Source organism: Colossoma macropomum, unplaced genomic scaffold (genome assembly GCF_904425465.1).
Source record: "Colossoma macropomum unplaced genomic scaffold, Colossoma_macropomum, whole genome shotgun sequence".
Taxonomy (NCBI): Eukaryota; Metazoa; Chordata; class Actinopteri; order Characiformes; family Serrasalmidae; genus Colossoma; species Colossoma macropomum.
The window spans coordinates 58714599-58741956 of NW_023494792.1; the positions used below are offsets into that span (position 1 = coordinate 58714599).

Here is a 27358-nt window from a genome sequence, read left to right on the forward strand (position 1 = left end):
TTATTTATTTGTTTGTTTGTTGGTTTGTTTGTTTGTTCTCACTTGCCTACAATAATTCCAGGTGTTTCTTTCCCGTTCGTGAGAACACTGCCAATCCTGGAGGGCTAATGCCAGAACATCCATTAGGGCTTGTGTAGGCCTGAATGTTTAATCGTTTCCCTAATGAAATCGCAATTTGAAAGAGTGCAGTTTTCAAAATCGCAGTGGCTGTAATTCTAATTATACCTTGCATTATTGACAAGTTTTAAGGGGGGTATTTAACCAAATAACACAAAGCTTGTCTGGCACATTATATGCAGCATTCAGGCTACAAGTGCCCCCCCTCCAAAAAAAAACCAAAAACATAGATTTGTTCAACTTCTTGCCCAAAACAGGCCTGTGATGACTTGCATAAAACGTCTTAAGTGAGTTTTGGCTTCAGGTTTTTCTTTTACCTTAAGTGAGCTGCATAGTTGAAATCCATAATTGGAAATTAAGTTTTAGACCCTAAGATTAATTTTTAGCACTTCAGTTTTTGATGGTTGCAAAATTTGACATTTAAATTTGCAGTTTTAAATTATCCCTCATAAATGTTATTTAATTTAAATAAAATAATTGCATTTAAATTATTATTATGATCCTTGTACCATCTAAGATTGAGACCCTTATTAGTCCCACCTTAGTTTCACCTCCGCATTTTAACCCATCTGTGCAGTGAAACACCACATACACACTAGTGAATACACACACTAGGGGGCAGTGAGCACACTTGCCCGGAGTGGTGGGCAGCGCTATCCACAGCGCTCGGGGAGCAGTTGGGGGTTAGGTGCCTTGCTCAAGGGCACTTCAGTGACATACTGTTGGCTCAGGGTATCGAACCGGCGACCTTCCGGTCACAGGGCTGGTTCCCTAACCTCCAGCCCACGACTGCCCAACAATCTTCCGATTGCGATAGCCATTATGTGGTCACGACACATGACTTGTCATGCCTGCTGTTTATGATGTTCGTGGTTCATTCGCCTGATGTTGATTAGGATGTGTGCGTGTGGGTTGTTTCAGAACACAAGTTTGTTGATATTAATGACAGATTTGAGTCACCAACACGAACCATCATGTCAGAAAGATCGCATCTGAGCTAAAAAATGGATTTGAGCAATGAGGCTTGTATTGTGAATGTGAGATTACTTAAATTCCCAGTATCCGTTCTTGGCAGCTTCACAAGCAGCCAACTGGGGGGCTTTTCTAACTTGCTTGAAAAAGTTCCACATATGCTGAGGACTTGACATTTTCACACATGAACCACTTCAGCGCTTCAAGTGGTCTCAGACCGCTGAGTCATGGTTTACTGTGCATATGTGAACGTGTCAAACTCAGTCTCCTCTAAATGAACCCAAAAATGAACGGAACTCAGTGCGGTTGGCTTGTTGTTTGCTTTGTTGTTTGATTGGTTCATGCATTGTGAAAACAAAACAGCCCTGGTCTCTATGGTCTCTATGCATTTTGCTTTAAGGTTGAAAAACCTTGAGGGTTGCTGTACGTACGCAGTTACTTAGCAGATAAAAGCTGCTCAGGAGAACAGCTGCCTGTGGGTTTGTGTGATCTCACGAAAAGACAGCAGCACTGGAATATTAAAGCAGTAAGCCCCGAGAGGCCGTGTGTTACAGTTGTTTCACCGTAATTAAAGGGTATGATGTAGTACTGTGCAAATGTTTTAGGCACCTGAGATATTTACATTTAAAAGCAGGGTATGAGGCATTTATTTGCTCAGAAAAGCACAAAAAACATGACAGTAAATACATATAAGATCAAAACAATAAAATCTGTGCCGTGGCTGGGGGTGAAATTGGGGAGAAAAATCGGGTAAAAAAAAATGTTTTAATATACATTTTAATGTACATGTGATGTTTATTTGTATTATTTTATAATATAAGCAAAATTACAAGAAAAAGACATACTGATAAGATAAATGGTTTTAATCAGTTTAATTTGCTTTACGGTAAAATCACTGTAACACATGACCTCAAGTGGCTTATTGCTTTTATAAAATGAAAAAATACAGTTTACACACTCCAAGACTTTGGACATTAGTATGGGTGGGGGTTCCATCATTCAACTTCATAGCCTCAGCTTCAGACATTCCACCAACAGATATATGGAGGGTCTCATATCTATTGCATTGTTGCTGTTGGCATTTCGTCAGTTGCATTCTGATTGTCTGTCCGCATTCCTGTTTAAACAGTCAGATGACATTAGATTAGATTCGATTCGACTTTGTCATTGTGCAGAGTACAGGTACAGAGCCAATGAAATGGAGTTAGCATCTAACCAGAAGTGCAAAGTACAGTATTATTTACAGTTAAAGTGCAGAAGGATGGTATAGTGGTAAATAAAATATAGATTTGCAATTATAAATATAGTATACATACTGTATATACAGAGTGAGTGGAGAGAATGCAAATCATTGTTGTCTGAACAAAACCTTGTGTCTCCAAAATGGTAACTTTACAGGAGAAAGAAAAAACCTAAAATTATGTCAAAAACTGAAAACAATAAAAATGAAGATAAAAGGTTTTCTTCCAACAGAAGCGAAATGTATGTACTGTGAGAGCAGCATATCTTTGTTGTCGGGACAAAACCTTGTATGTCTCTTTTTGTCAATTTTTCCGTTTTTGGCATAATTTGAAAATGCCTGTTGGCCTTCACACTGTGAGTTTCATGATGAATGGACCAAAAGAAACGGCCCAAAATTACTTTGGTTCCATTGACTTACATTAAATGTAAACTAGTTTTTTTCCTTCTCCTGTAAAGTTACCAGATTCAAGTTTTGTTCCGACAGCACTTCTGTACTGTGGGAGCAGCGTATGTAAAAATATAAGTATGCAAGTAAAGCATGTACAGTAACTGTCTGTGCAAACATGAATAGTGCAGTAATAGACTGTGCAAATATGAATAGTGCAATAATACCAGGACATAAAGTACAATAACAGACATGCTGTGCTGACAAGTTAACACATCTTCTACAAAGAACAAACTTTTGCACATGTTAACGCACAGTTACTGTTAGTTGGAGAAGGGTCTGGCTGCAGACATGCGCTCTGAGTCTGACATGCACCGCCAACCTATTGATGAAGTCAGTGCCGCTCTGCCGCGACAGTGTTTTTGTCGGTTTTATGAGGAAAAACAGTGAACCACGTACTGCTGGGCAACAAGAGTTATACTGAATGTATATTAACGTTGCCATACTGATAATAAGGTGATTAAATATGGAAACCTTTAAAATAAAACCTACCACGACGGTCAGACATGAATGTCAGGTTTATTCGCAGAAAAAACAAAAAGGCTACTGAGACTCATGAAAGCCATGCTGAAGACAATCAGAACCGGTTATCAAAAACTGTAAAATTGATTAAAATAGAACTTATTAAGGGTTCTAGGAGGTTGACAACGTACAGTCAACGTAGTACTGATTACTTCTGCTGTTTCGTCAACGTCGTCAGAACCTCCTAGAAAGTTGTCAGAATTACATTTCAACGTTGCGACAATGTAGAGAGAACCACGCAGACGACGCTGTGGGCACCAAAACAGTACGTCGTCACAGCATAACTGTGTTTGCAGGGCCGTTAGGAATAAAACCTGATGGTTTGGCAGATGGCTGCCATTAGAGGCCATTAGGAAATGTGTATGTGGAATCAGTACCAAAACACTTGATTAAACGATCAGAATCCTTTACACTGTGATATCAACCCATCAGGAAAATACAGAATACTGTCAGCGACTACTGAAAACCACCAGGAACCAACAGACACTTTTAGTGGGTTCTATGATTTTTTTTTCAACAGGGAGGTACATTAAATGTAACTATGTCACCGTGTTATGGACAAAAAATGGATTAAGGGATAATATCGCTAAGCAGCAGCAGCCACAAGTTACCGTGCCGTTGGGCTGCTCCTGCCGCTGTGGCGGAGAGTGCGTGTGTACATGACGTCACTGGGGCTAAGAGTGCATCTGGCTGAGAGTGCATGTCTGCAGCCGAACTCTATTGGTTAGTTTGCTGAATTTAACATGTCAGGGTAATAAAATAAAACATACAATAAGGCCTGTGTATTAAACTCAACAAATAAAGAGAAACTGTGCACTAAAATTGACAGAAAATGCTTAAATAAATTTGGTCCCAGTAGAGGATGTGTTAACTTCTTTTTAGTTCCGGTTTAAATATTGCCCACACCTGTACATACACCTGTGCTGCAGTCGTAATCAGTCCGATGGGAAAGACAGTTTTGGAAACAGCTACCTGCTTTTCTTTTGTAGCCAGATCTAGTCGCAGGATTGAAAAATGTCTGTGAAGTTCACTGCATCGCACCTTGTTCAGCAGTTTTCTCTAAATCATTTAGGAGCTAGTAAGCGAGAAATCCTCACATTGCCACGCCAGTTGCCAGTTTCCTCTCCTACGGGTCTGTTTTTGCTGTAATCCTGCGTTAAAAATTGGCTGCTTCTACACGTCAGACGAAAACAACGGCCTGTGCTTGGTTATTTGTCGTGTCAGGCGCTTTCCTTTCAAACTAGGCAGTCCTTCGCCATGTTAAGCCTGCTTTACGCTATGCGATTACAGCAGTCTTGTATGTTTACTGCATGTAACACTGCACAAGATGCTGCAAATAAAGTGTCGGCAAAACGCCATGTAGTGCAAATTGAGTTATGCTGCACGTCAGATGATAAGATTAAGACTTTCTGGCGATAGATGAATGTTCAGAAAATGACGACATTCTGCGCGCACATCTTTTTTGAGCCACAAAGCGTGAAAAACGCTCGACATAACAGTGACGACCCGTTGCCTGGAGAAAAACACATATTAAATGGCTGAGATGAAGAGGCTGCAGCTGCTCTTGTCAAAGTCCAGCCCCCAGGCCAAATGTGGCCCACAGGCAGATTTTATTTGGCCTGTGGCTTCTGTTTTAGAGTGTGTTATAAGCGGCCCGCCAGCCAGTACGCTGCGGTTCTTCCTTTCGCCTGATGGTGGCGACAGTGCTGTGAATTCACAGTGTAATGCGCCACACTGCGGTAACAAAGTTAGCTAAAGTTTAAGAGCCTTTCTTCTCTGAATAGACATGTAGCTTCATTTACTGACCTACATTTAGTCCAGACTGCAGCCATAAAGCTCAAACTCAACCCCGATAACCGGCGATTTTGGCCAAATGGAAATTTGAATACTTTTTTAGGTAAGCAATTGAATATGACTATAATTAATACAATAGACATGTTTTATTGTTACTCTTAAACAGTTTATCTATTTGTTATAAGCACTTACTGATTGCTCTGAACAAGCCAACAATAAAAGAAGATTTATGCATCTTTTACACAGTGATAAGAAAACACTGAAGCTCACAGAAAGCTCTAATTCTGTGTGCTGATATTTTGAAAACTCATATTTTGAATCATTAGTGAATGTTATGTCGGCCCTAGGCGGCACGGTGGCGCAGTGGGTAGCGCTGTCGCCTCACAGCAAGAATGGCCTGGGTTCGATTCCTGGCCGGGCGACCAGGGTCGTTTCTGTGTGGAGTTTGCCTGTTCTCCCCGTGTCTGCGTGGGTTTCCTCCGGGTACTCCGGTTTCCTCCCACAGTCCAAAAACATGCAGTCAGGCTAATTGGACATGCTAAATTGCCCCTAGGTGTGAGTGTGTGTGTGTGAATGTGTATGTCTGTTTGTCTGCCCTGCGATGGACTGGCGACCTGTCCAGGGTGTATCCTGCCTTCCGCCCAGTGACAGCTGGGATAGGCTCCAGCACCCCACCGCGACCCAGAAGGATAAGCGGTTTAGATGATGTATGTATGTATGTAGGTATATGTCGGCCCTCAGGTGCTTTGACATGGTAAGATTTGGCCCTCTTTGAAAAAAGTTTGGGCTACATGGAAAACTCAATTCCTCAAAATGGACTTGAGGTCTGTAGGCTAGTTTGTCTGTCCACTAAGCTGATGTTGTCTCTGCTGTTTCACTGCCAGTCACTCTATATGTAAGCTGAGGACTGAGCCAGACTAATAACATAGGCTAATGTTCTTAAACTTGTAAAGAATAAAGTTTTTACATTAATTAATTTGCCATTTGTCTCGAACCTGTGAACACAAGCTATTCCGCTCTGCCCTGGTTATGATTTTAGATGTGTGTCATAGCTGCAGTCACAGATTTTGGACCAGACACTACCAGAACTTTATCACTGGAAGTTAATTGGTTGTCACAACCAATGTTAAATATTTAAAGACCACCAATTTTAACTCGCAAACTCATTATTTGTGATTTTCTTTTTCTGCGACAGCATTATCAAGTTGATTATTGCACAGTATAAACCTGCCTTTAAACAGCAAAATGCACCACACTCTCTGAAAACAGGTCTGGCTTGCAAGATGAAAAACTTTTTAATAACTTTTTAAGCACCTTGTAACTGTTGTAACTGGTACTTTGTGCGGAACAGCTGGTACTCAAACCTCATATCCAGTTGGGGATCTCCCAAACAGACTCTCACTCTCTCTCTGTCTCTATCACGCTCTCTCCCCCTCCCTCCCCGTGTCCATCCGTCAGTGATTGCGCTTTAGTTGATTACTTCTCCTTTAATTGTCCCTGTTAAAGGGGGAATTTGCTAAAGCAGGTAGAAACGCCTCTGATTCGCACCCAGGGCCAAAGTAATTCTTGCGCTAACTGCACTTTCCCCCAGTTACGTGAAAAGCGTGCAATTACTGCTGTTGGCGGTACTTCAGGTGTAATAGGATGGTGCCACCAAAAGCGTTTTCTCTCTGGCGCAGAGGACTCTTCCTTTTGTCACCCACTATTTCGTCTAATGGCCTCAGTGCACCGCATTTGTTGGTGATAATTGTAGTAATTATTGTGCAAACTACAGTCAGCAAAGTCCATTAACTTGCCATAAACATTCATTGGATTGAGAGGAATTAACAGAGACATGGGATAAAAATTAGAACAACACTCAACTGTCACTCTTAATGGAACCAGAAACGAAGTCTCGAGTTAGCTTTGTGTTTCGGGACCGCTAGGAAGAGAGGCAAAAAGAGAGAAGACTGGGAAATCATTCCTGACTTTGGTTTAGTTGGTTTAGATTGCAGTCATCTTGCATGGATACCAGTAAAGGAAAAGCACCAGTGGGTATTTAAGTTATACCTGCACTGTTGTACACTGTATTAGTCTTTTAGAGAAATTGAGTAATGACTTGGCAATAAGGGTGTAATAACGTACTCATATGCCAATCAGAAGATTGTGATTCAGCTGAATTGATTTTGGATTGTTAGAATCCATTACAATCAATAAATTATGCCCTTATTTTTTGGCCACAATAAAATTCTTTAAACCTAAAACAAAAAATTTGCTTAGATTATTGTTTTGTCTAAATTCAGCTACTGTAAATAGTTTTTTTAGTTATGTTTATGTATTCAGCATACATTTTTTTTATATATTTTTATTTATATTTATTTTTTTATTTTCAAATTAGTAACAAATAACTTCAAAGGTGCAGGAGTGTTACATCTTGCTTGTGTATATATATATATATATATATATATATATATATATATATATATATATATACTTACAGTCCAGCGTGTCAGCGTTTAAACATACACTTACATACAACAGGTATCTCATATGTTGAACCAGGTTAGTCTTGGTCCTTTTCGAAATGGCAAACAGAGGACCCCATATTCTATCAAACTGCTCTTACTTCATTGTTTAAAAATTGCAGCTTCTCCAAATGCAATACATCAATTAGTTCCTTTATCCACATTTCATATGTTGGTACTGACTCTTGTTCCCAAATTTATAGTATTTTTTATTTTTTTTGCAATAACCATACTAAAAAGAATGGCCTGCCGTTCATGTTTCTCCACGGTTACAGAGACATTAGTTGTTTTATATTTATTTTTAAACCAGTTTAGTTGTGGCTAGTTTTGCCATCTAGATGTCCATCCATCACACAGTGCTAACAACCTGGGAGACTGAAGGCTGGCACACGTTTCCTCCAAGATACATGAAGCTAGACACCTCATTTTTCTTAATGCAACGTCCTCAATGCGCTTGGAGGAGAATGCTAACTGCCAGTTCTGTTGTGTCAGCTGACAGATGCCTGGACTTTATAGCCTTGAGCTGAGTAATTGAGGGAGAGAGAGGGCAGATTATTGGACTCCTGGTCATGAATGGCTGTGGCATCTCCGGGGATCTCCCAATGATGGGGCCATTTGGGAGCCACTGCATTTTTAAAAATCATTCTAGATCATACCAACATCATTTTCATGATACACTGAATTGTTATTCGTTATTGAATTGAGTTTATTTACCTTTCTTAGTACCATATTTAATAGTGGTAGCAGGGCTACAAATTTGGTGAACCACTGTCAGGAGGCTAAATCCCACATACAGCAATTCAGACGTAAAACTGTGTAAACAAAGTACACAGTTACACTCAACTTACTGATGTCTCTTGCGTTATTTGTCAGTATTTAAACACAAAAACAATACTATTGACAGGAATATTGGGTAGAGAAATTCACTTTGGTTGCCTATTACAATGGCATCTTTGGCATTTCCATCATGTCTCTAAAATTCTTGAATTCTCTGCTTGTTGCCATAAATATTGTACAAAAATGCTCCAAAAATGATAATTGTGATGATAAATAAGAAAAAAGGAAGGACTATTAATAACTGGCGTGGTATAAGTCAACAAACAGTCATAGTACAGAGGTTTTCCAGGGCGAGTTACTGCTTCCTTTTTGTTTTTACTGACCATAACAGTCTTTTGTTTTAGGTTTAATATGAGATTTAAACTGTAACTTACAGCTATGTAGTAACTGATATCTAACAGTGAAATGTGCTCTGGGTGGAATATGAGAAAGGGATATACGTTGCTCTGCTTTAAGCTTTAGCTCAGCTATAGCCACTTTTCTCGCATCTCCAGCAGGAAACTTTAACGCAAAAGTACAGTAGTTTCTTGTAAAATGTTTCTCAATGTTCAACTTTTTACGAAGCTGAATTCGCTTCTCATTCGCCAGCATCTTGTTCGATTTATCCCGTTCCATTAAATCTCAGCCTGAGGCGCCAGAATGGAACTGCGTCACCATTTAAGGTGGAACGTGAAAACTGGCGAACGAGGAGTTGACTTCATCTTCGTGACTTTTTCGTGTTTGACAGTTTATCGTTGCAGATTAAACGTATCAGGAAACCAGCTGGAGTCATTGTAAATGCATAAATGCCATTCGTCTCTAAATTATTGATGTCCATCTTATATCTCTTGCTTTGCTGTTTTGTTAGCTACTACCTGGGCGAGATTGTTGTCTGTGTTGCTATAGTGACCAACAGTCTGTGCGCCAGCCTTCAAGGTTAAAGGATGAATTAGCAGTTCTACATTAACTCCAGAGTTTAAGACCATTTATTGTTAAACTGTGTTGAACAATCAGCAGAGCTTTATTTTACTGTAAAGGAGGATTATTTTATTATTACCTACAAATCTAATTCTGCTGTGGAGCCACAACAGGGTAGCCGCATGTTGCCGACCGCTGTGCTAGACCACGCCCCTCTGCCTGCCACAGACAGCTTCTTTGCAACTCAGCCATGTACTCTTTTCAACAACCATCAAACCACTCCTAAAATTATCTCTCATGATTTAACATGCAGATGTACGCTGTTCCATATTTCTGTACCGGCTACAGCATGTTTGTGTTTGTCTGTAGTTCGAGATCTCGAGGATTTGGAGGGAGACCCAGAAGAGAACAGCGCTGAGTTCATGGGCATACTGATCCAGGCTTTGGCCAAACTTAAGAAGATCCCGGAGACCATTAATGCCATCTTGGAGCGCCTAGAGCCAGAACTCAAACAGATCCTGAAGAGATCCACCACCCAGATTGCAGACCAGATTGCTTACCAGAAAGGAGAAGGCCTGGTTCAGGACAACCAGCCGAGGTAAGAAACAGCTGCAGAATGTTATTGCGGGGAGATGGTGCTTGACTGCTTAGCATGATTAAAGGGCCCATATCATGGTCAACTGAGTTCGCCTCACTTTTTTTTTGAATAAAAGAGTTTGATGTTGTATGTAAACACTGTTTTAAAACGTGCCGTTCACAGTTTAAACAATCCACATGTGGAGAACTAACTGCAGAATCAAGCCGTTTTAAATTTGTATGTCAAAAAAAAAAACAGCTCAATCTGCATATAACAAATTAGCCCTGTCCTTTTACACTTATTTATACTTACTTTTTACACTTATTCATATTTATTTATTTATACTTAAATGCAGGTTTGTAATTTATACTTATAGTTATAAGGAATGTTTTCGGCCTGGGCTGCTGTTGGAAATCATTTACATGTATCAGTCTTAAACGCACAGTAAGAAAAGCAGCCTGCTTAATTCTAAGGGATAAAGAGAGATTTTAAAATGGTCCTGTATGAATGAATTCTGACTGTTTTTGATCTATTAAACCACACAAACATTATAAATGGAGCTCAGGTGGACAAATAAATAAAATACAAGCTAAATGTATTTAATGTGCTCTCTCATCGAGATTATCTTGAGGGTTGCTGTGTCATTTCACAATCAAATGAAATGAAGATTTCTTTGGAATTGCTACTCTTCCTTCAGACCTGCCCTTACCCATTATAACCTTTTCTACAGTCCTTTTCATGCATACATCTTAAACCTTTTGCAATCATGAGATTCCACTGGAGAGTCTAAATTGTTATTCCACTTTCACCGTTGACGGCACAAAGCTGATGCAGTGGTTAACTCATCAGTGACGTTTGAATATTTTATAATGGATAGTTTTCTTTCTCCCGCTGCAAGCCCAGTCCTGAAATCTGTTTTTTTTTTAAACTAAAATTATAACATCATTGTAGCAATTAAGTGGGCAAGCTTTAGTTACGGGTTACTCTCGCATGAAACATTTAAATTACAGACTACCTGCTTTGTAGTGTGAAAAGCACCGCTTATGGCCGACTAGGTGATTGTTTACCCATGCTGTGGCTCAAATGTGCTCTTAAGTAGAAAGAGAACACACACACGCACATATATATATATATATATATATATATATATATATGTATTTATATATATATATATATATATATATATATATATATATATATATATAATGTCGCTGTTGTCGGAACAAAACCTTGTATCTCCAAAATGGTAACTTTACAGGAGAAGGAAAAAACTGCTTTACTTTTAATGTAAGTCAATGGAACCAGACTTTTTTCCATGTCATTTTGGGCCGTTTCTTTTCGTCCATTCATCATAAAATTTAAACACAATGTAAAGAACAACACACATTTTCAAATTATGTCATAAACTGAAAAACGGAGACAGCAACTATATACATATACATACACATGAAGGTACATATAAATAGTTACAAGCCAATATAAGCTATGTAAACCAGTTTGGCAAAAACAGTGATTTAGTATGGTTGGAGCGTAAAGCACTAAGATTTTATTGTTTAAGGGACTATTTATTTAACTTTTATATGTTTGTAAATATTGACTTGTGTAAATATAAACAAGCAAACAAACAACCAAATAAATAACACACAGCCAAAGAGACATCTTTCTGAAAACTTGTAGGGGCAGATTTACTAAAAAAAAGGCACGAGTTACTATCAGTCTACAAACAGCTTTTATGGAAATAAACAAAAGTGCAGGTTTGTAATTAATAAATGACCAGTGCAGTAGAAACCCCTGTGTTCCTGAGGTCCTTTTTGTTTAGAAGCCCAGTTTCATCAGATGGGAGAGTACAATAGTGGTTTGTTCGTAATTGGTTTTTTTTTTCCTTTCCTTCTGGCAACAATATGTTTCCATATTTATGACCAAAATATGCCTTTTCATATCAAAATTCTGATTGGTTTTCCCAATTTTGTGACCTAAAATAATGACTTCTGCTGAAATAATGACTTTTTTTATGATTTTGACTTACAATGTTGAAATAATGAGCTGTTAATCTTCATAAATAATGTTATTATTTTAGCGTAATAATTCAGAGTTTCAAAAGGTCAAACAAAAGCCATAATTTGACAGACTCCTGCCAAAAATGGGAAAATTCAACAACAGGGAACTTTTTGTCAGCTGGTGGAGTTGAGCCTGGTGGGAATTCAGTCATGTTAGTGCCAAAAATCCGTCAAGCTTTTTGCAGGCGTTAAATAGCGCACAGTCAGTTTTGCTATCAGCCTTGGCAAATCAGAGTAAGTGCTTCATTATAATGTTTTCCAAGTATTATTCACAGTAAAGGGCCACTGTGCCAATAAAGCAAATTGCAGTGGTCAGTTTTTAACACCAAAATAGGATTTGCAGCAGCACTAGATGTTATTAAATCTACCCCTTGTTGTCAGCAGTGAACAAGATCACTTAAAGACATCATTTTGATCCAAAAAAAAAAGTTTATTTGCTGTTGTGACGAAACTTTTATGTTGTACTGTAAAGATAATCAATGGATATTTTAGCATATGGATCAGGGCTCCTGTTAAAACATTTCAGATTTGGTTTACTGGTTTATGATCTGTTTTTGTAGTTCAGCTCACCATTAATGAATAAACCTGGTTACAGGTTGGAGCAGGAATAGGTTCTACCTGGTTCAGTTACACGTGACTGTATAAGGTAGCAGCTGCGATATTAAAATAATCATAAAGATTCTGAGCCAGGCACATCCTGACTGCACTGAGAAGCAGACAGCCCTTTTTTTATTTCCTTTTCCCTGAAACTGAGCTCAGCCTTTTTGAATCTACATCACACTTGCGATCATTATTCAGGCTCATTTTAAGAAGCTGAAATTAGTATTGATGACAGTGTCTGCCTTATGTACTGTAAGGCGTTTGTTTTCCAGGGCATTATAGTAGATTTTCTTCCCCCTCACTCTCTCTTTCCCATTAAGCCTTGTGGGATCAATGCCTGCCTTTATCACATCTTATTCATAACTCCCTCATTTAGAGAAATGGTATAATCCATAAAACTACCCCAGCCTGCATTTCCTTAAGTATCGGAGTTACCGAGGAAAAACAAAAGCAATGGGGGAAAAAAGGGAGATAATGATGGCACTTAAGAGAGCACTTACCCAGGGCAAAAATGAACTCGGCTCTCTAGAACGGTTATTCTTCTTAGGCTGTCTCTGGATTATGACACTCCCGCTCAGCTTGTATCACGCGCTTCATTATTCCAGATGGAAATATCTGCAAACTCTCTTGGTTGGATATTATATCCTTTTTTGTGGTTTCTGTGGTAATACAGAAGATTTTGGGTTTTGTCTAGTAATAAATACCGTGGAACATAATGTGTGGCCATGTGTGCACTTGTATTGCTATACTTCTGAGGACCGAATGTCCTCACAGGTACAGCTTAAGGTGAAAATAAAAATAAAAACCCTTGAATTTTTTTCACAGGTCTTTACATATACATTCTATAGAAATACTGCTTTTTCTAAAACATTAAAAATGATGTTTTTTCCGCTTAAGTGGTTAAGGTTAAAGTTATTTGGTGAGGTTATTCTGTATAAAGACTGCCACTAACAGTTATTTCCATAATCAATTAATCTGTTCATTATGATTTTAGATAATTGATCAGTTAGGAATAGAGACAGTGCAGCTGTTTGTCAATCATTAATACTGAATATTTAACATTTATACATGATGTTTTACTTAAAGGAGAATTCCACCAATTTTTAAAAAAAATTGGCATTATTAAATGGTTAAGATGTAAACATCATGTCATTTGTGGTTTGATGTGAAATACGTAGAGTCAGAATTGTTCACAGTGGTGGTGATAGGAACCAGTGGCCGGATTCACGAAGGCTTTTCAAGAAAAAAAACTTAGGATGTTCTCAAACATTCTCTTAAGATAATCTTAATTATTTTCTTACCAATTTCTAAAGAAAATCTTCATCGTTTTCTTATATTTGCTATATTTTACATTTTACTATGTACCATAAACGCACAAGATACAGTCTGAATTTGTATTAACTATTATTCCCGTTATTTAGATTAATCCGCCCAGAGGAGCAAAATGGAGAAAAAAACGTCAAATAAAAAATTTAGCAAACAAGAACTAAAGGTGATGGTGGAAGAAACAGCCAACAGGAAGAAAATCCTTACTGGAAAATATATAATTGGGTGGTGACGGACGAGGATGGGCAGGAGCAGCAGAGACAGCATCCGTGATAAATGTAGATGCTGACCTTGTCAACTCTTACAGCCTAAGACAAGTGTGAGGCTGTGATAAGGTTCAGAAAACATTTAAGATAAAACAGTGTGATTCAGAAAGATTCATCTGATCTCAAAATGATTTATTTCACTTGTAAATCATTACAGATCAATGCAGTAAACTGTAAATGGTTTAAATGAGCATAAAGATTATTATGTAATTTTAGTGCTCAGTATGAACCTCCTCCAGCTGTACGGACAACATCAACGCCATAGTCAAATTCATCCCATACTGGATTGAGCATGTCGGATGTCGCTGCACTTACGGCTCTTTCAGTGCGATTTCGGAGATCATCCAGTGTTGTGGAACCAACGGCGAACGCTCTGAGCTGTTGGAGCTTCACTGCCCACGAAAATCACGCTGCACAGTTATGACTGATTCACTCTTATTGAAGTGGAGAACGCAGAACGCTTTCTGCTCAGGGGTCTCCATCTCCTCTCAGACTGAATGGAGCCATCTTCCAGTGAGAGTCAGAAACTCTATGACCCCCTCTTTCAATTGGATTGTGATTGGTTCCTAGGAGCCTCACGGTTGTAAAAATATGGCGCTTTGAAATCGGGTGAATCTTTTTGAATCACCCTGTATTTTCAAGAATACCACTTATTCTTAGAATTATTCTTTAAAAAATAGTTAGGAAAAGAAAATAAGAGAATTCTTAGGAAGTTATTTGAAGAATAGCAATTTCTCGTAACTTTTTTCTTAAGAATGAAGTTAAGAAAATCGCACATTTAAGATTTTCTTTCTTAAGACACTTTTGGGAATCTGTCCCTGGATGTCCAAAGCATTTGATTACGCTTATTTATAAGTGTTTATTATTTATAATGGTTATGAATATGCTGTCTGATGCATGAGACACTGTTTTCTGATAGTTTTGAGAATGTTTTGGCCTAAAACTCCATTCGTACCTACATGCGGGACATTGTAGGGCAAAGTAGTTGCCAAAGAAAACTTATTTTTACTTACCATGTTGAGTTTTATCTTCATTTTTACATGTAATAGTTCTGCTGCTCTGCCAGGTAAGCTCAGTTTCACAGTCTACAGGAATGAATGGTAATTTTAAATTTCGATGATTTTAAAGTGAAGTGTTTTTGGCGTGGTTTTAACTTGTTGGACCATCTGTATTTTCCATTTTTCAAACAAGTGATGTAACTTCATCTTCAAACTTCATCTTCAAACTTCGTTAACTGAACGATAACAGATTCAGTGCCAACTTTTTATCATTGGCCTTATTGATGATGTTAATTAGTTGTCGCAGCTCTGCTATTGACACAGTCTCACTGTATTAGAGTAAATATAAACCCGAGAAGTATAACATAGAATGTAAATGTGAACTTGTGTTCTGATTGTCCCAAAGATGATCATGTGTGAGATGTGTCTTCTAGCTATTTTCTTCTCAGACAGCCTCTGATGAATTGATTCTGGCTGTCTTTATGGAGATAGCGTTGCTGGCTGTTGCCGCTTAAAATGCTCAGCCATTACTGTGTCATAGGTTTGGCCAAATAATCCAGTGATGTGAGAAAATTGGCCTTCCGTTTGTGAGCTAGGACAATCCAACAATCCACGGTGCAGCTAAATCTTGTTCTTCCTACAGAGGAAATAAAAACGAGTGATGTACTGTTGTGTATTGTGGTTTCATGGTTTACAGTTATAGCCTATTGGGCCATTATGGGTTAGATTCGCTTTCCAGTTTGTTTTCATCTCAGTTTCCCAGATTTAACTAATAATAAACATGCTATATTTGTGTTTAAGCACATTGTAGCATCACCTTTACATTTCTTCTGCTTTACTGATATATATCTGTCCATTTACCTTAAACAGGCCTTTTTCGACAGAAGAGACTTGCTGTAAGTAAGAGTCTCCTTTTGAAATGAAAGTCATTCCTGTCTTTACTTCTGTGTGTCTCTGGCAGCTTACAGCAGTTAAGGTAGGGGACTGTTGCTATGGAAACCCCAACATAGATGGGAAGGCATCCTTGCATGGTGCTCAAGAAAGAGTGTAGCTCAGAGAATATGTTGAATTAAAGTGACATGCCAATAGCCAGAATTTATAACACTTCACCGTAACAGTGTTTAATAGTCGTTTTCTGTTTAGATTTATCACCAAAATGAGCATATGTGTTCTTTTTTTCACTGGGGTGGGTGGGGGGGTGAGATTCTGTGTATATTTTTAGCACTTTCTGATGGCAAAATGTCTTCATTACGATAGGAAAACACGACAGTTTTGTATAAGAGAGCACGTTTCGCTGGTCCACGCAGGAAAAGTGCTGTTTTCACCACAAAACCAGTATCTATAAGATCCAAAAGGTTGGTTTCTGGTTCTTACCGAGGTGGTTATAGGTAAAGGTTTAGGTTTAGATGTAGCATTACTGAACTACATTAGTACAGAAGTATTAAGTATTAGTATCAGAATCAGCAGGTTGTTGCTCCAAACACTGTATCAGCAGCAGACTAGTTTATAATTTTGACTTTGGCCTGTGTGTAAGACAGCGAGCATATATTGGTCTGCTGGCTTGATAAGGTCGGCACCCCAACTGTTTGCCTTCTGGTCCACCCAGATTACTGTCCTGCGTTCAAGCTTTACCTAGTTTTTAATCGCCTTGAACAGATTTTAAATACACAAAGACTTTTAGAAAATAAACTAAGACAAATATTACAAACAACTGAGAGAGAAAATGACTAGAACTAATATAAAATGATTGACACTGTGCTTGATCAAAATTATTTACTAAACTAATTAACAAAGTATAACTAAAGAAAGAAAGGAAGGAAGAATAAGTAAATTGGACTGTGAGTGGAAAATAAGCAATGAGAAGTGGAATTTTGTCCAATGTTCTGCTTAAACACCAGTGGGCCACCCAGAAGATGCTAAGTAAAATGCCAGTGGACCACCGGCTTTGCAATAAGTGAGCCAGCAGTGGCCCACTATCCTCTTGCTCTCAGGATGCACTCTCTGTGTATTTGAATGTCATGGCTACACATGCACCACAATGTCATAGTATAATTATATGAATAGTGAATAGCCAGTCACCTTTTACTTCCCATGGAGCACTTTATTTGTTTCAACTGATTTTTCATTTAAGACTTTAAAATGTCATTTTAGCCCAATTAAAGAGTAAATAATGTTGCTTATATTGTGACTTTGTCTAATAGAAAGTGCTAGAAATGTGCTAGTGTGTTTTATGTGTTCATTTAGCCCACATAGTGTGAGCTTTGGGTTAAGGCTAATAAAAATTGGCCAAAAAAAAAACAAATATTGGTCAGTTTGGTTGTAGGAAATTAGAATTGGTGGATCCTAATACAGAAGTCAATAGATGTACTCACAAATATACTAGCACAAACTAATGTTTGTGTTTTCATTATGGCCAAACTGATATGAACATTTTGTGGCCGATACTGATTTTAAGGGACTAAAAATTCTGATAACTGATATAATTTTATGTTTATGCTGTAAGATTTAATTTTATACTTAAGTAGTTTTATTAAAAGCACTTCTACATTTTTACAGGTCTTTTTACAATGTTTTATGGACTGAAAGCAGATCATTTTTACATGACCATTTTCCAACCTTAAAAATATAACAGGCTGTTCTGCTGCAGCTTTTGAAACTCGCGTATGTAAATGTGCCCTGTTCTGATTGGCTGCATTGTATTGAGCCTCCTTCAAAAAGCAGGCTGAAACACTGAAAACGTTTTGGTGCGACTAAACTGCTGTAGACTGAATAGGCGAATAAATGTAATGTTTAAATGTGAAAATGTTGTTTTTCTTGACATCACAAAAACAATAAATTCAAAACTGGTGGTTTTTGCAGCTTAATCTCCGTATATAGATTGTGTGGACTGGGGAGTAGACATAAAAAAGCATGGAAAGTGGGTTTTCTTCGATACAGACCATTTAACCAGTGCTTTCCTGCCAGATACAAATGTCACTTCTTAAAAACAAGTAACTGAAACTTACAGTCTACAATGAGATAAATACTGTAGCACTGGGAATGGAGCTGCCCACAATGATTTGTGGTTTTGGTTCCTGTTAATTATCTTTTATTTTTCTTTTTCATTGTTCTTATTTCCTGTGTGCAAGATGAATAACAACCAATCCTTTTGAACCGCTGGCCAGCACCACACTAATCACTAAACCATGCAGCCATGCTGATCTTCTATTTTCATCTCCTTCCATCTCACTGGTTCGTTGACAACACCCTAAGCCCCTCATGTAAGACTGCCATCACTGGCTCTAGCCCTCCTTTTTCCCAGCCAAGGCTTTTTTTGTGTCTCCTTTATCCAGCAGAGGCAGCTTTCTGGAATACGAAAAAGTCCAGAAGTGTCCCAGCCTTCCAGCGAACAAAAACCTCAGACAGATGTTAGTCCTCCTAGTGGACCGTGAGAGTTTGACAGATGCTGCTAATTGTTGTTTGCGAACAGCTGCCGTAGCTCAGCAGGGAAAGCCTGTCAGCACCCTACCGTTTCTGTGTTTATTATAAACAAGTTGTGGGGGCCCTTCAGTGAGGTGGAGGGGTCTCTGAAGGTTTATTTCAGCGGCTGGATAGCTGCAACGTTTCGAGAGGCGAAGTAGCGGAGGTGGTGTAGCAGTAGCAAAATCGTGTTGATAAAGACAAGCGATCAGGGGAGAGGTCACTGTGTTTGTTTGACTTGCTCTCTTAATCATATATTTTCTGTCTCTCGCTCTCTTTGTCTTCCTCTCCCTCTGCTGCCATCCTCAGGTTGCTGCTGGAACTGCTCGAGCTGCTGTTTGACAAGTTCAACGCCGTGGCGACGGCTCACAGTATTGTTCTGAACCATCTGCAGCAGATTGTGGTGTCTCCCAACGGAGCCCAGGAGGGCATCAAACTTTACGAGCAGGCCGACGTCTCCGCCAAGATCCAGACTGTGCTGCAGGTCAGCTATGCCAGTGGAATTATTTAAGTTTGATTTTATTTGGAAATCACAAAAGCACAGCCAAGCTATTGTTTTAGATCCAATACATTAAACAGTTGCATCATTACTTAATATACTCATAATCACATCTACTACTTACTACTGTACTCTGCAGATGTCAGAGACTACCATTCATTTATTTAATTTCCAATAAAAAGGCCATAATGTGCAATGATATCCATTTTTCAGTGTCAAGAAAACATATAATCTTGGATAAAATTGCACAGAAGCCTCAACATATACATATTTTTATATTATATAAACTTATATATTTATATTTAATATAATATTTTTGGATTATCTTATCTAATCTGCTCAGAAATATCTCCTGAAAAATGAGTATCCTCTACTTCTTGGCTGTTTTGAAAGGAAATTAAATAAATGAAGTGTGGTCTCTTACATTTGCAGAATGTCCTGTGTTCATACACTTTAGTCGTCAGTGTTGGTGAGGCTATTATTTCAGGCTAGTATTTCGCAGGATCATTCAAACCCTATGCCAAAAATTAGTCACAAATACACTTAAATCAGTAATTAACACTTATTACTAATATTTTTTTATCTAATGATCACACCAAAAATGCAAAAAATGGTGTCTTGTCAAGTGAAATGATCTTAAATCTAGTCAAAATAGTTCCTATTTCCCATTTTGAGATGATTGTGCACTTATTATAGAATTACCTAGTTTATTTCTAGACTTTTTTACTTGTTTTAGGTAATTTTATAAAGTAATTTTGCTAGTTTCAAGCACATTTCTTAAAACGAGCTAAATTATCTGCCAATTTTACTCAGTAAAATTACCTAAAACAAGAAAAGAATGTCTAGAAATAAACTAGATAATCTCACATACAACAATCTCAACAGGAGAAATAGTAGATTTATCTACTACTGCATTTAACATAATTTTGCTTAACAAAATGCCTTTTTTTGCAGTGCATCACTCTGAAGAACACATCAGAGTAGTTTCCACCCAGCATTTGTGATTTATGCATGTAGGTTTGCATTCATGTCACATTAAAAAGGCAGGAAAAATGTATTGAACACAGCAATTTAATCAGTTTACACTATAATGCCTGTTGCCGAATGCTGCAGATGTAGCAGAAACTTGGACGCTTGCCTCTCACGCTTCTGATTGTAGACAAATCAAGAGAGATAACTCGTCCCCTCATGGCCAGCTCTGGGTACTGAATGAGTTTCACTTGGACGACTATCAAGATTAATTATAGTTACAGTCAATCAGTTGCACAGGGATTTAACAGGGTGTACATGGGAAGCTTTAGGTAGATGAAGCTTTGTCAGATTAAGACGGAAGACTATAGTGGACTCTGATTCCAGCAGAAGGCAGGTGTGGACATTCTGCATGCAGGTTTGTTGAGGTCAGAAGTTCATCACAGAGACAGAAGCCGTCCACTGTCAGCCCCCCACTGCCGGCCCCAAAGGCTGCAGGTATCTGCTGCATGCAGGGAGGACCAGAGAGCATCAGGCGGACTGATGCAGGGGGAACCATGGCAACGGGTATCCAGACAGCATCATGCTGCGGTGCAGCAGGTTTTGCTGCATTCTGCAACAGTCTACTGCAGTTTTCACACAACAGCAGCAGTGGATCTTCAGACAATGAGATGTTGGGTCAGTTTTAAAGCAGGTTTTAAAGGTTTTAAGTGGGTTGTGAATCTTTCAGCTATAGCCAGTTTGTTTACATGGTCCCTTCTGTCTGCAAATGCATTGAGCATATGAATGTAGAGGAGATATGCGAGGACTACTGTTCATAATTTTGCGTAGATCTCGTCTTAATGTCCACTTTCTGATTTTGGAGCTGTTATTTCGAATAGAGCTTTTATTTCAGATAATATGAAATCATCTTTCTGTTGAAAGAGGCAGGTGGGGAGCTGAGTGGGAACCTTACGTTTGCTGAATAACCCACACTAGCTCCTCCTGATACCATGCTTAATTGGAGTGCGTTAATTGTGAATTATTGACTCTTGAGAGATTCTGTGTATGTTTAGCGCCACGTAGGGTGGGATATGCTGTCCGACTGATTTTGATATTCGACTATTCGTAAGCATTCATGAATGGATATTTGGTTAAGCGCAGGGAAGGAGAAACAATGGCAAAAAAGGCCGAAATGGTTGCACAGAAATATAGCAGCATGCTGAAAAATACATTTGTCAAATAATTATTTATTTTTTATATTTGTTATTCAAAACCAGCTGGAGGAAATTAAGTTTTTGTATTGGAAGATTGTTCGAGGCTGCCTCTCTTTTCACTCTCGCTGGTTCCTGTGGTTCAGCTTAGCTCTCACAATAGTTTACGATATTCCTTAGCTGTATAGTAGAAAGGTGGGGGCGGTGAAGTATGGAGAAGATGGGAGAGGGAGCGTTAGAGAATGTATGTGAGTGAGAGCGAAAGAGAGAGAGTATAGAAGCAAAATGAAGCAGGGAGGAGAGTGGCAGTGCAGGCTGAGAATGAGTAAATGGGTTTGTCATCACTCCATCAGAAAAGGCGAGGAGTCGCACGCTGACCTTGTACTTTCCTCCTCTTTCTTCAGAGAGAGCGAGAGCGAGAAAAAGAGGGGATAGGGTGCATCCCTGCCGGGAGACTTTGAGCAATCAGTTGCAGTCCCAGTAGAGTTACCGAAAAGGCAAAGCATATATATTTTAGTGTCATTTTATAAATAATTCTGAATCAATATGTAGCTGTTTATTTTAGACTGTTTGTCTAGTTGGATTGCGCTGGCGTGGAGTAAATTGGTCACATGAACATGACAAGGAGTTCCTCCACAGGTGCGTTACGCTACTGATGTGGGTTTGGAATGAATACATATTTAACACTATTCTAATCCTTTCAATGCTGTTTCATCTTTTGCGTCTGCTGTCTGTTGTGCTATCAAAGGACATAAAACTTGTGGTTTTTATATGAAGTGAGGGAAAACACTCAGACCCTGCTATGAAATAGGCACTGAGGATTAGTGTGAAAGGCAGATGATCAGATGGTGATTCAAGCAAGCGGATAAAGGCTTTGAGTTTGAGAATGTAAAGGTAAGTGGTGGAGGCTGGGATGAATGAAGGAAAACACTTTTTTTTTTCCTCCACAGAGTCCCTGCCTTTGCTGAAATGGATCCCATTAAGTCCCCGGCGCAGTTCTGCGCACAGCATAAGCCCGGCCGTCGCCGGGGGCTGCGCACCCTCCCGTCTCTGCGATGAGAGATAATGTAATCTCTTGATTAGAATCCTCATAATGGGAGATGAGCTTTTTTATATTCAGTCATTCGTGTTATTATTTTCCCCTCCGATTGTTTCCTTTCGAAAGGCTTCTCGTCTGATTCCCGTTCCTTCGCACCCCCCCCCTTATTCTTCGGGCTGTGAGTGACAAAGACAGCATGGCAAGTACATGCTCCGCCTGGCGATCAAGCACGGCCGCTTCTTCTGAAAGCGCCTCAGGTTCCAGCGGGCTTGCTGATTCCGGTCCAGCAGGAACCTATCTGCAGATCTCAAGTCGGTAGAAAACAGGGAATGTGTAGCAGCACCTTGGGAAGCTGTGCTTGAGCTGCGGCTCGTAGGTGCCGTTGGAGGAGGAAGATAAAAGCATTTGGCATTCAAGCAAAACGCAACTGGTAACATGACAGCACCAATATACCTTCAAGTAAGAGCTAGACAGGAGGACATGAGGAAGATTTTTTAAACATGTTACTCTTGAAACGTCTTTGCTTTTCATTACCAAGTTCAGCCGACCGAGGCACTGTAATTTTAAGGACAAAGGCAGCAGTCACGGTGGACAGTGTGTGACACGTCTGTCAGTGTTTTAAGGTAATTGTGCTCCTCTAGTGGACATGTCCGTATGCTTTTAATGGGAAGGAAGCCGATAGTGTGCCCAGTTCGTGGCAGTGATGTGCTGGCAGACAAGATTCAGTTATTTCACAGCATGAAAGATAGGTGTAGGAGTATTGATGACTCTGATGCCTGTTGTGAACAAAGGTGCATATTGTGTATGTGGTTTGTCTGCCCTGGTCCAGATCATTAGATTCACACTGACATATTTGACATCTAAGCATGACATCGAAGATGTAAACAAACGTCATACGGATAAAGCCATGGCTGCACAAATATTGGCGATTACACACTAAACGACTTGGGATTACCCACCACTCAACTGTCAAGCTGTTGCTGAACCGAACTGAGCTCACTGAACTTGCACGAACTTGCATTCTCTAGTTACTAGGAGGTAGTGGTTGGTATAGTTCAATTTCAAGAGGCTTTCATTTCAGCTATATACAAATACACTGTGAAATGAAACAACATTCAGGACCAACATTGAGCTCCAGGACCATGACCAAAACAGAACACCGACAGTGTAGTATAGTGTAGTGGGTAACACCTCTGCCTTCTACGGTGTAGACTGGTGTTCAATCCCCTGCCTGGGCAATCACCCTACACTGTACCGATAAGAGTCCTTGGGCAAGACTCCCAACATTACCTTCTTTTACCTGTGTAAATTAATCAAATTGTAAGTCATTCTGGATAAGAGCGTCTGCCAAACCATATAAACGTACATGTAGGAGACACGTGGTGTGGCTCGCTGCTGCTGCTGTTTTCTCTGCCATTTGCATGGACCCATTAAAGAAGCAATGAGTAAACATGTTTAAGTGAGGGTCATGGATTTGGTTATGGATTTTTTTAGCGTTTTAAATGTACTTAAACTCTGTTGTGCTTGTGCCTTAAACTCAGCTCATTAAAAAGCTTCGCACCACACGTGCGAGTTTTCGGCATTTTTCCTTGTTTACTTGCTGTATTTTCTTCTTTCACGCTCTCGTTTTTCCCGTTGACCAGTGTATACACTATTAGATTACACTCAGAGTTGCGTTGAAAAAATCAAATATGTTTGATAAACTCAGACTGGTCTGAAACTCGATCAGGAGGCCAAAAATCTGACTCTGCGCCGCTCACACACTACTCGATTCTCTCTCCAACTGTCGACTCTGACTGACTCAAAAATCTGCAGACTAGAGTCGACCAGCACAGACTCTGGAACGCAGAGAATCGGGGCTAAAATCAGGGTAAAAGTTGTGTAGTGTAACACCGGCTTAAGAAACATCATTTTGTGATGTACATTGGTCTGCATTTTGGTGGATGGCTTCTGTCCGTATTGTTTTCATACTGAACTGCCCCAAAGGTCGCATTTGGTGCTCACCAGGGTTCACATGGCAGCGTTCCTGTTTGTTCTAGTGAAGCACACAAACACTACAACCAAACATGTCAAGTGTGAACATGCCCTGACAGTTATCTGGACATGTGAGACAGACAGTTCTTAGTTCCTGTGTCCTGAAATGAGCTCTGTTTGGAGAGAAAAGCCCAATTCAAGCCTTTCACAGGTCAGAATGAACCATAGGCATCAAGAACATGCCCAGATGTTGCTGACCTCTTGTTCTTCTGGAGCATTCATGGGACCTCGTTATCTCTCTCTGTCTTTCTTTGTTATGTGAACTTTCGTTCTGCCCCTCACCCAGTCTTGGTCTTCTCCCATTACCCCTCCTGAGAATGGTAGGGAGAGCGTTGACCTTTCAACTGAACAGAAGACATGACAGTTTAGGGTGGATGGACAAGAGAAAACGTGATCAATTTTCCTTCTCCTTTTAGGCTGCCTTGTGAGCTGTTTCTGTTCTCCTGTGTCATTTAATAGGTGGGTGAACATGAGATTTTGTGTGTTAAGTCCGTTTCAGTCTTGTTACTCTTGCTTATTGCCATTGTATGGGTATGAGTTGTGGAAGTAGTGGTTTGGATGAGATGCAAGAAGATGGTGTTAGTTTAAGTGGACACCAAATGCGGATAGTGGTTTGACAGACATGAGGAGAGGAAACAAGGGAGGCCCAATGCATATTAGGCTGAGTTTGGAGAGTAACAGGTTTCCAAAGAGCTTTGAATCTGATATTTACCTTTTTTCCATTTAAAAGCACCTGCTTTTGGGAGATTCTTACCACTTACTTACATTCTTACCACTCTTGGGAGAACTTACCACTTACTTGTTGCCTGGTGAGCCTCTGGAGTTGGATCAACTGCAATTGCAGTTCTATATTTGTTACATTGGTACATATTTGTGTGTATTTGAATCTCTGTTTAATATTCAAAAGCTTTTAGTATTCGGAGGTCTTTTATTAAGCCCCAAAACTTGTAGCCTAAAATACATTTCATCACCAAAGACCTTTTGATAGAACAGTTATTGTTAAAAAAAAAATAGAAAATGTTAACAATACATCAATTTTATTTGGTTTCGTTGAATGCATCTTAAATTCATGGCAGGCCTCCATGTCCAGGCCACCTCAGAGCACAGAGATTTTAGCTTTGTTTCCATTGAGGCTAATCGAGATGCTTAGATGATGTCTTAGAAATCATTAATGGGAGCACTTTAAATTATTGGATGATTGCAAAATGTAAGATGTGAGCCTTGTATATCATTGAGGCACGATACATTTAATGAGTCATCTCAAATATGTAAGTATGATGATATTTATGAGTACCTCCATGCCTCCATCGCACACTGACTCTGTCCCAGATCCTTCATGTACCCTGCTTCAGACAAGAAATATTAGCTTCTTTTCTAGTTAAACAAGTTTACAGCAGGTTCAAAGCTTGACCACGCAAACAAAACATCTGTTTATTTTGATGAGATCTTAAACACAAGCTTGTATCATAGAAGAGTAGCATTCAAACACTGTTAGTACAGCACAGGAGCTGCCCTGAAACCAGTAGGACACCAAGATCTTCAGAAAACACTGTGGTAAGTAAGAGTGTGATTAGAGTGAATTTTTGTGGAGTTTATGTTTCACTTGCATGTAGAAAAAAGTGGACATACGATGTACATCCAGCACAGCCCATGTGGACCCAAACAGTGGTTAAAATGAAGGCATATCTGTTGTGTCAGACAACTAAAAATACTACAAGTAAAGGCTTTTCTGGGTGATTTTGAGAATGAATGTTCAAGTACTTGTTCAGAAGTGTCCACAAATATTCAAAGCCTATAAAATGCTGTTTGTGCCAGCCCTGTTTAAGTTATAAAGGACAAATTTAAACACCTTTCTGTTATTGCATTGGAGGGCACTGCTAAATATAAGGGAGGATTTTAGCTCTGGTTATCATATGTTTGGATTCCTGCTTGATTTAGGGTTCATTCACCCCCATTAGAGAGTCAACATTGAACTTAGGCGTGATGGGGTGTGTTCAACATTAAATCACTCCCCTTTTGGATATACTATGAACGCATCCCTGCAAATCCATGGAGAACAAGGACGAAGAGTCAAGCATTTATCACCATGTGTTTAACCCTTCCAGACTCACATTATATTCCAAGGACACAATACATGTGAAATGTTTTTAATTGTACACAGCAGGAACATCCAAATATTAATACATTATTTTTAGAGTTATTGCAAAATAAACCTAAACAAAAACAACTTACATTTGTATCACTGTAAATTGATTTTTGCACATATTGAATGTCATTACAAGCTGTACAGAATGAAGCCATGTTTTGAAACGGCTGATTCTGAAAACGTTCATCTGCAGCCATGTTCGTTGTGACAATCATCAGTATATTTATGGAAAAGCCGGTTGTTTGTATTGTGTAACAAGTAGTTAATTTATGTCAGATTTGTCATAGATTCGCACCCTGACTTGACCCTATTGCTATTGGATCCATATGTCTCTGTTGACCTCAAGTCATCACTGTAGTGTGTTAAATGAGCGGAGAATTGTAAACAGCTCGCATGTGCAGTAGGAAAGAGTGAGAAAGAAGCTGAAGAGTTCCTTTGAACTCGTGTCTTCATGCTTCGTTTTTCATTAATAGATTCTTAGTCAGTCCTGCCTCTTGCTGTGCTGTGATTTGGCCACAGCCAGTTGGAAGAGACATATTGGCTATTCATTCTGAACACAGTTCAATTAAGTTTTTCTTTTTAAGTGCCTGATGCTTCGTGAGTCACCGGCTCTGGTGTGACAATGTGCTCCTTCGCACTTCTGCATTGGAGAATAGAGAAACTTTCCAAAGCTGTCACTGAAAAGATGCACATGGCAAAATCTCTGTGTGTGTATATATGTGCAACTGTTACTGTTGCCTATTCTGTGCAGCATCACAGACTGAATTGAGAAGGAGGGAGGCTCGATAGAGAGGGGAGAGAGGGGGCATTGCAAGAGCTGATCCATTATGACAGCTTGTTTAGATACAGTGTGAGCCACATGTCC

The 27358-nt window shown here is 39.3% G+C and overlaps 1 protein-coding gene across 2 annotated transcripts in view; it reads left to right on the top strand.

Annotated features, from left to right (window-relative positions):
* Positions 1-27358, top strand: part of exoc4 (exocyst complex component 4) — a 253715-nt gene that overhangs the window by 24373 nt on the left and 201984 nt on the right. For both annotated transcript variants that reach the window (XM_036577676.1, XM_036577677.1), the window contains exons 6-7: positions 9700-9928; positions 18923-19097. In XM_036577676.1, coding sequence (XP_036433569.1) covers positions 9700-9928; positions 18923-19097 — 404 coding nt within the window. The remainder of the gene's footprint in view (positions 1-9699; positions 9929-18922; positions 19098-27358) is intronic.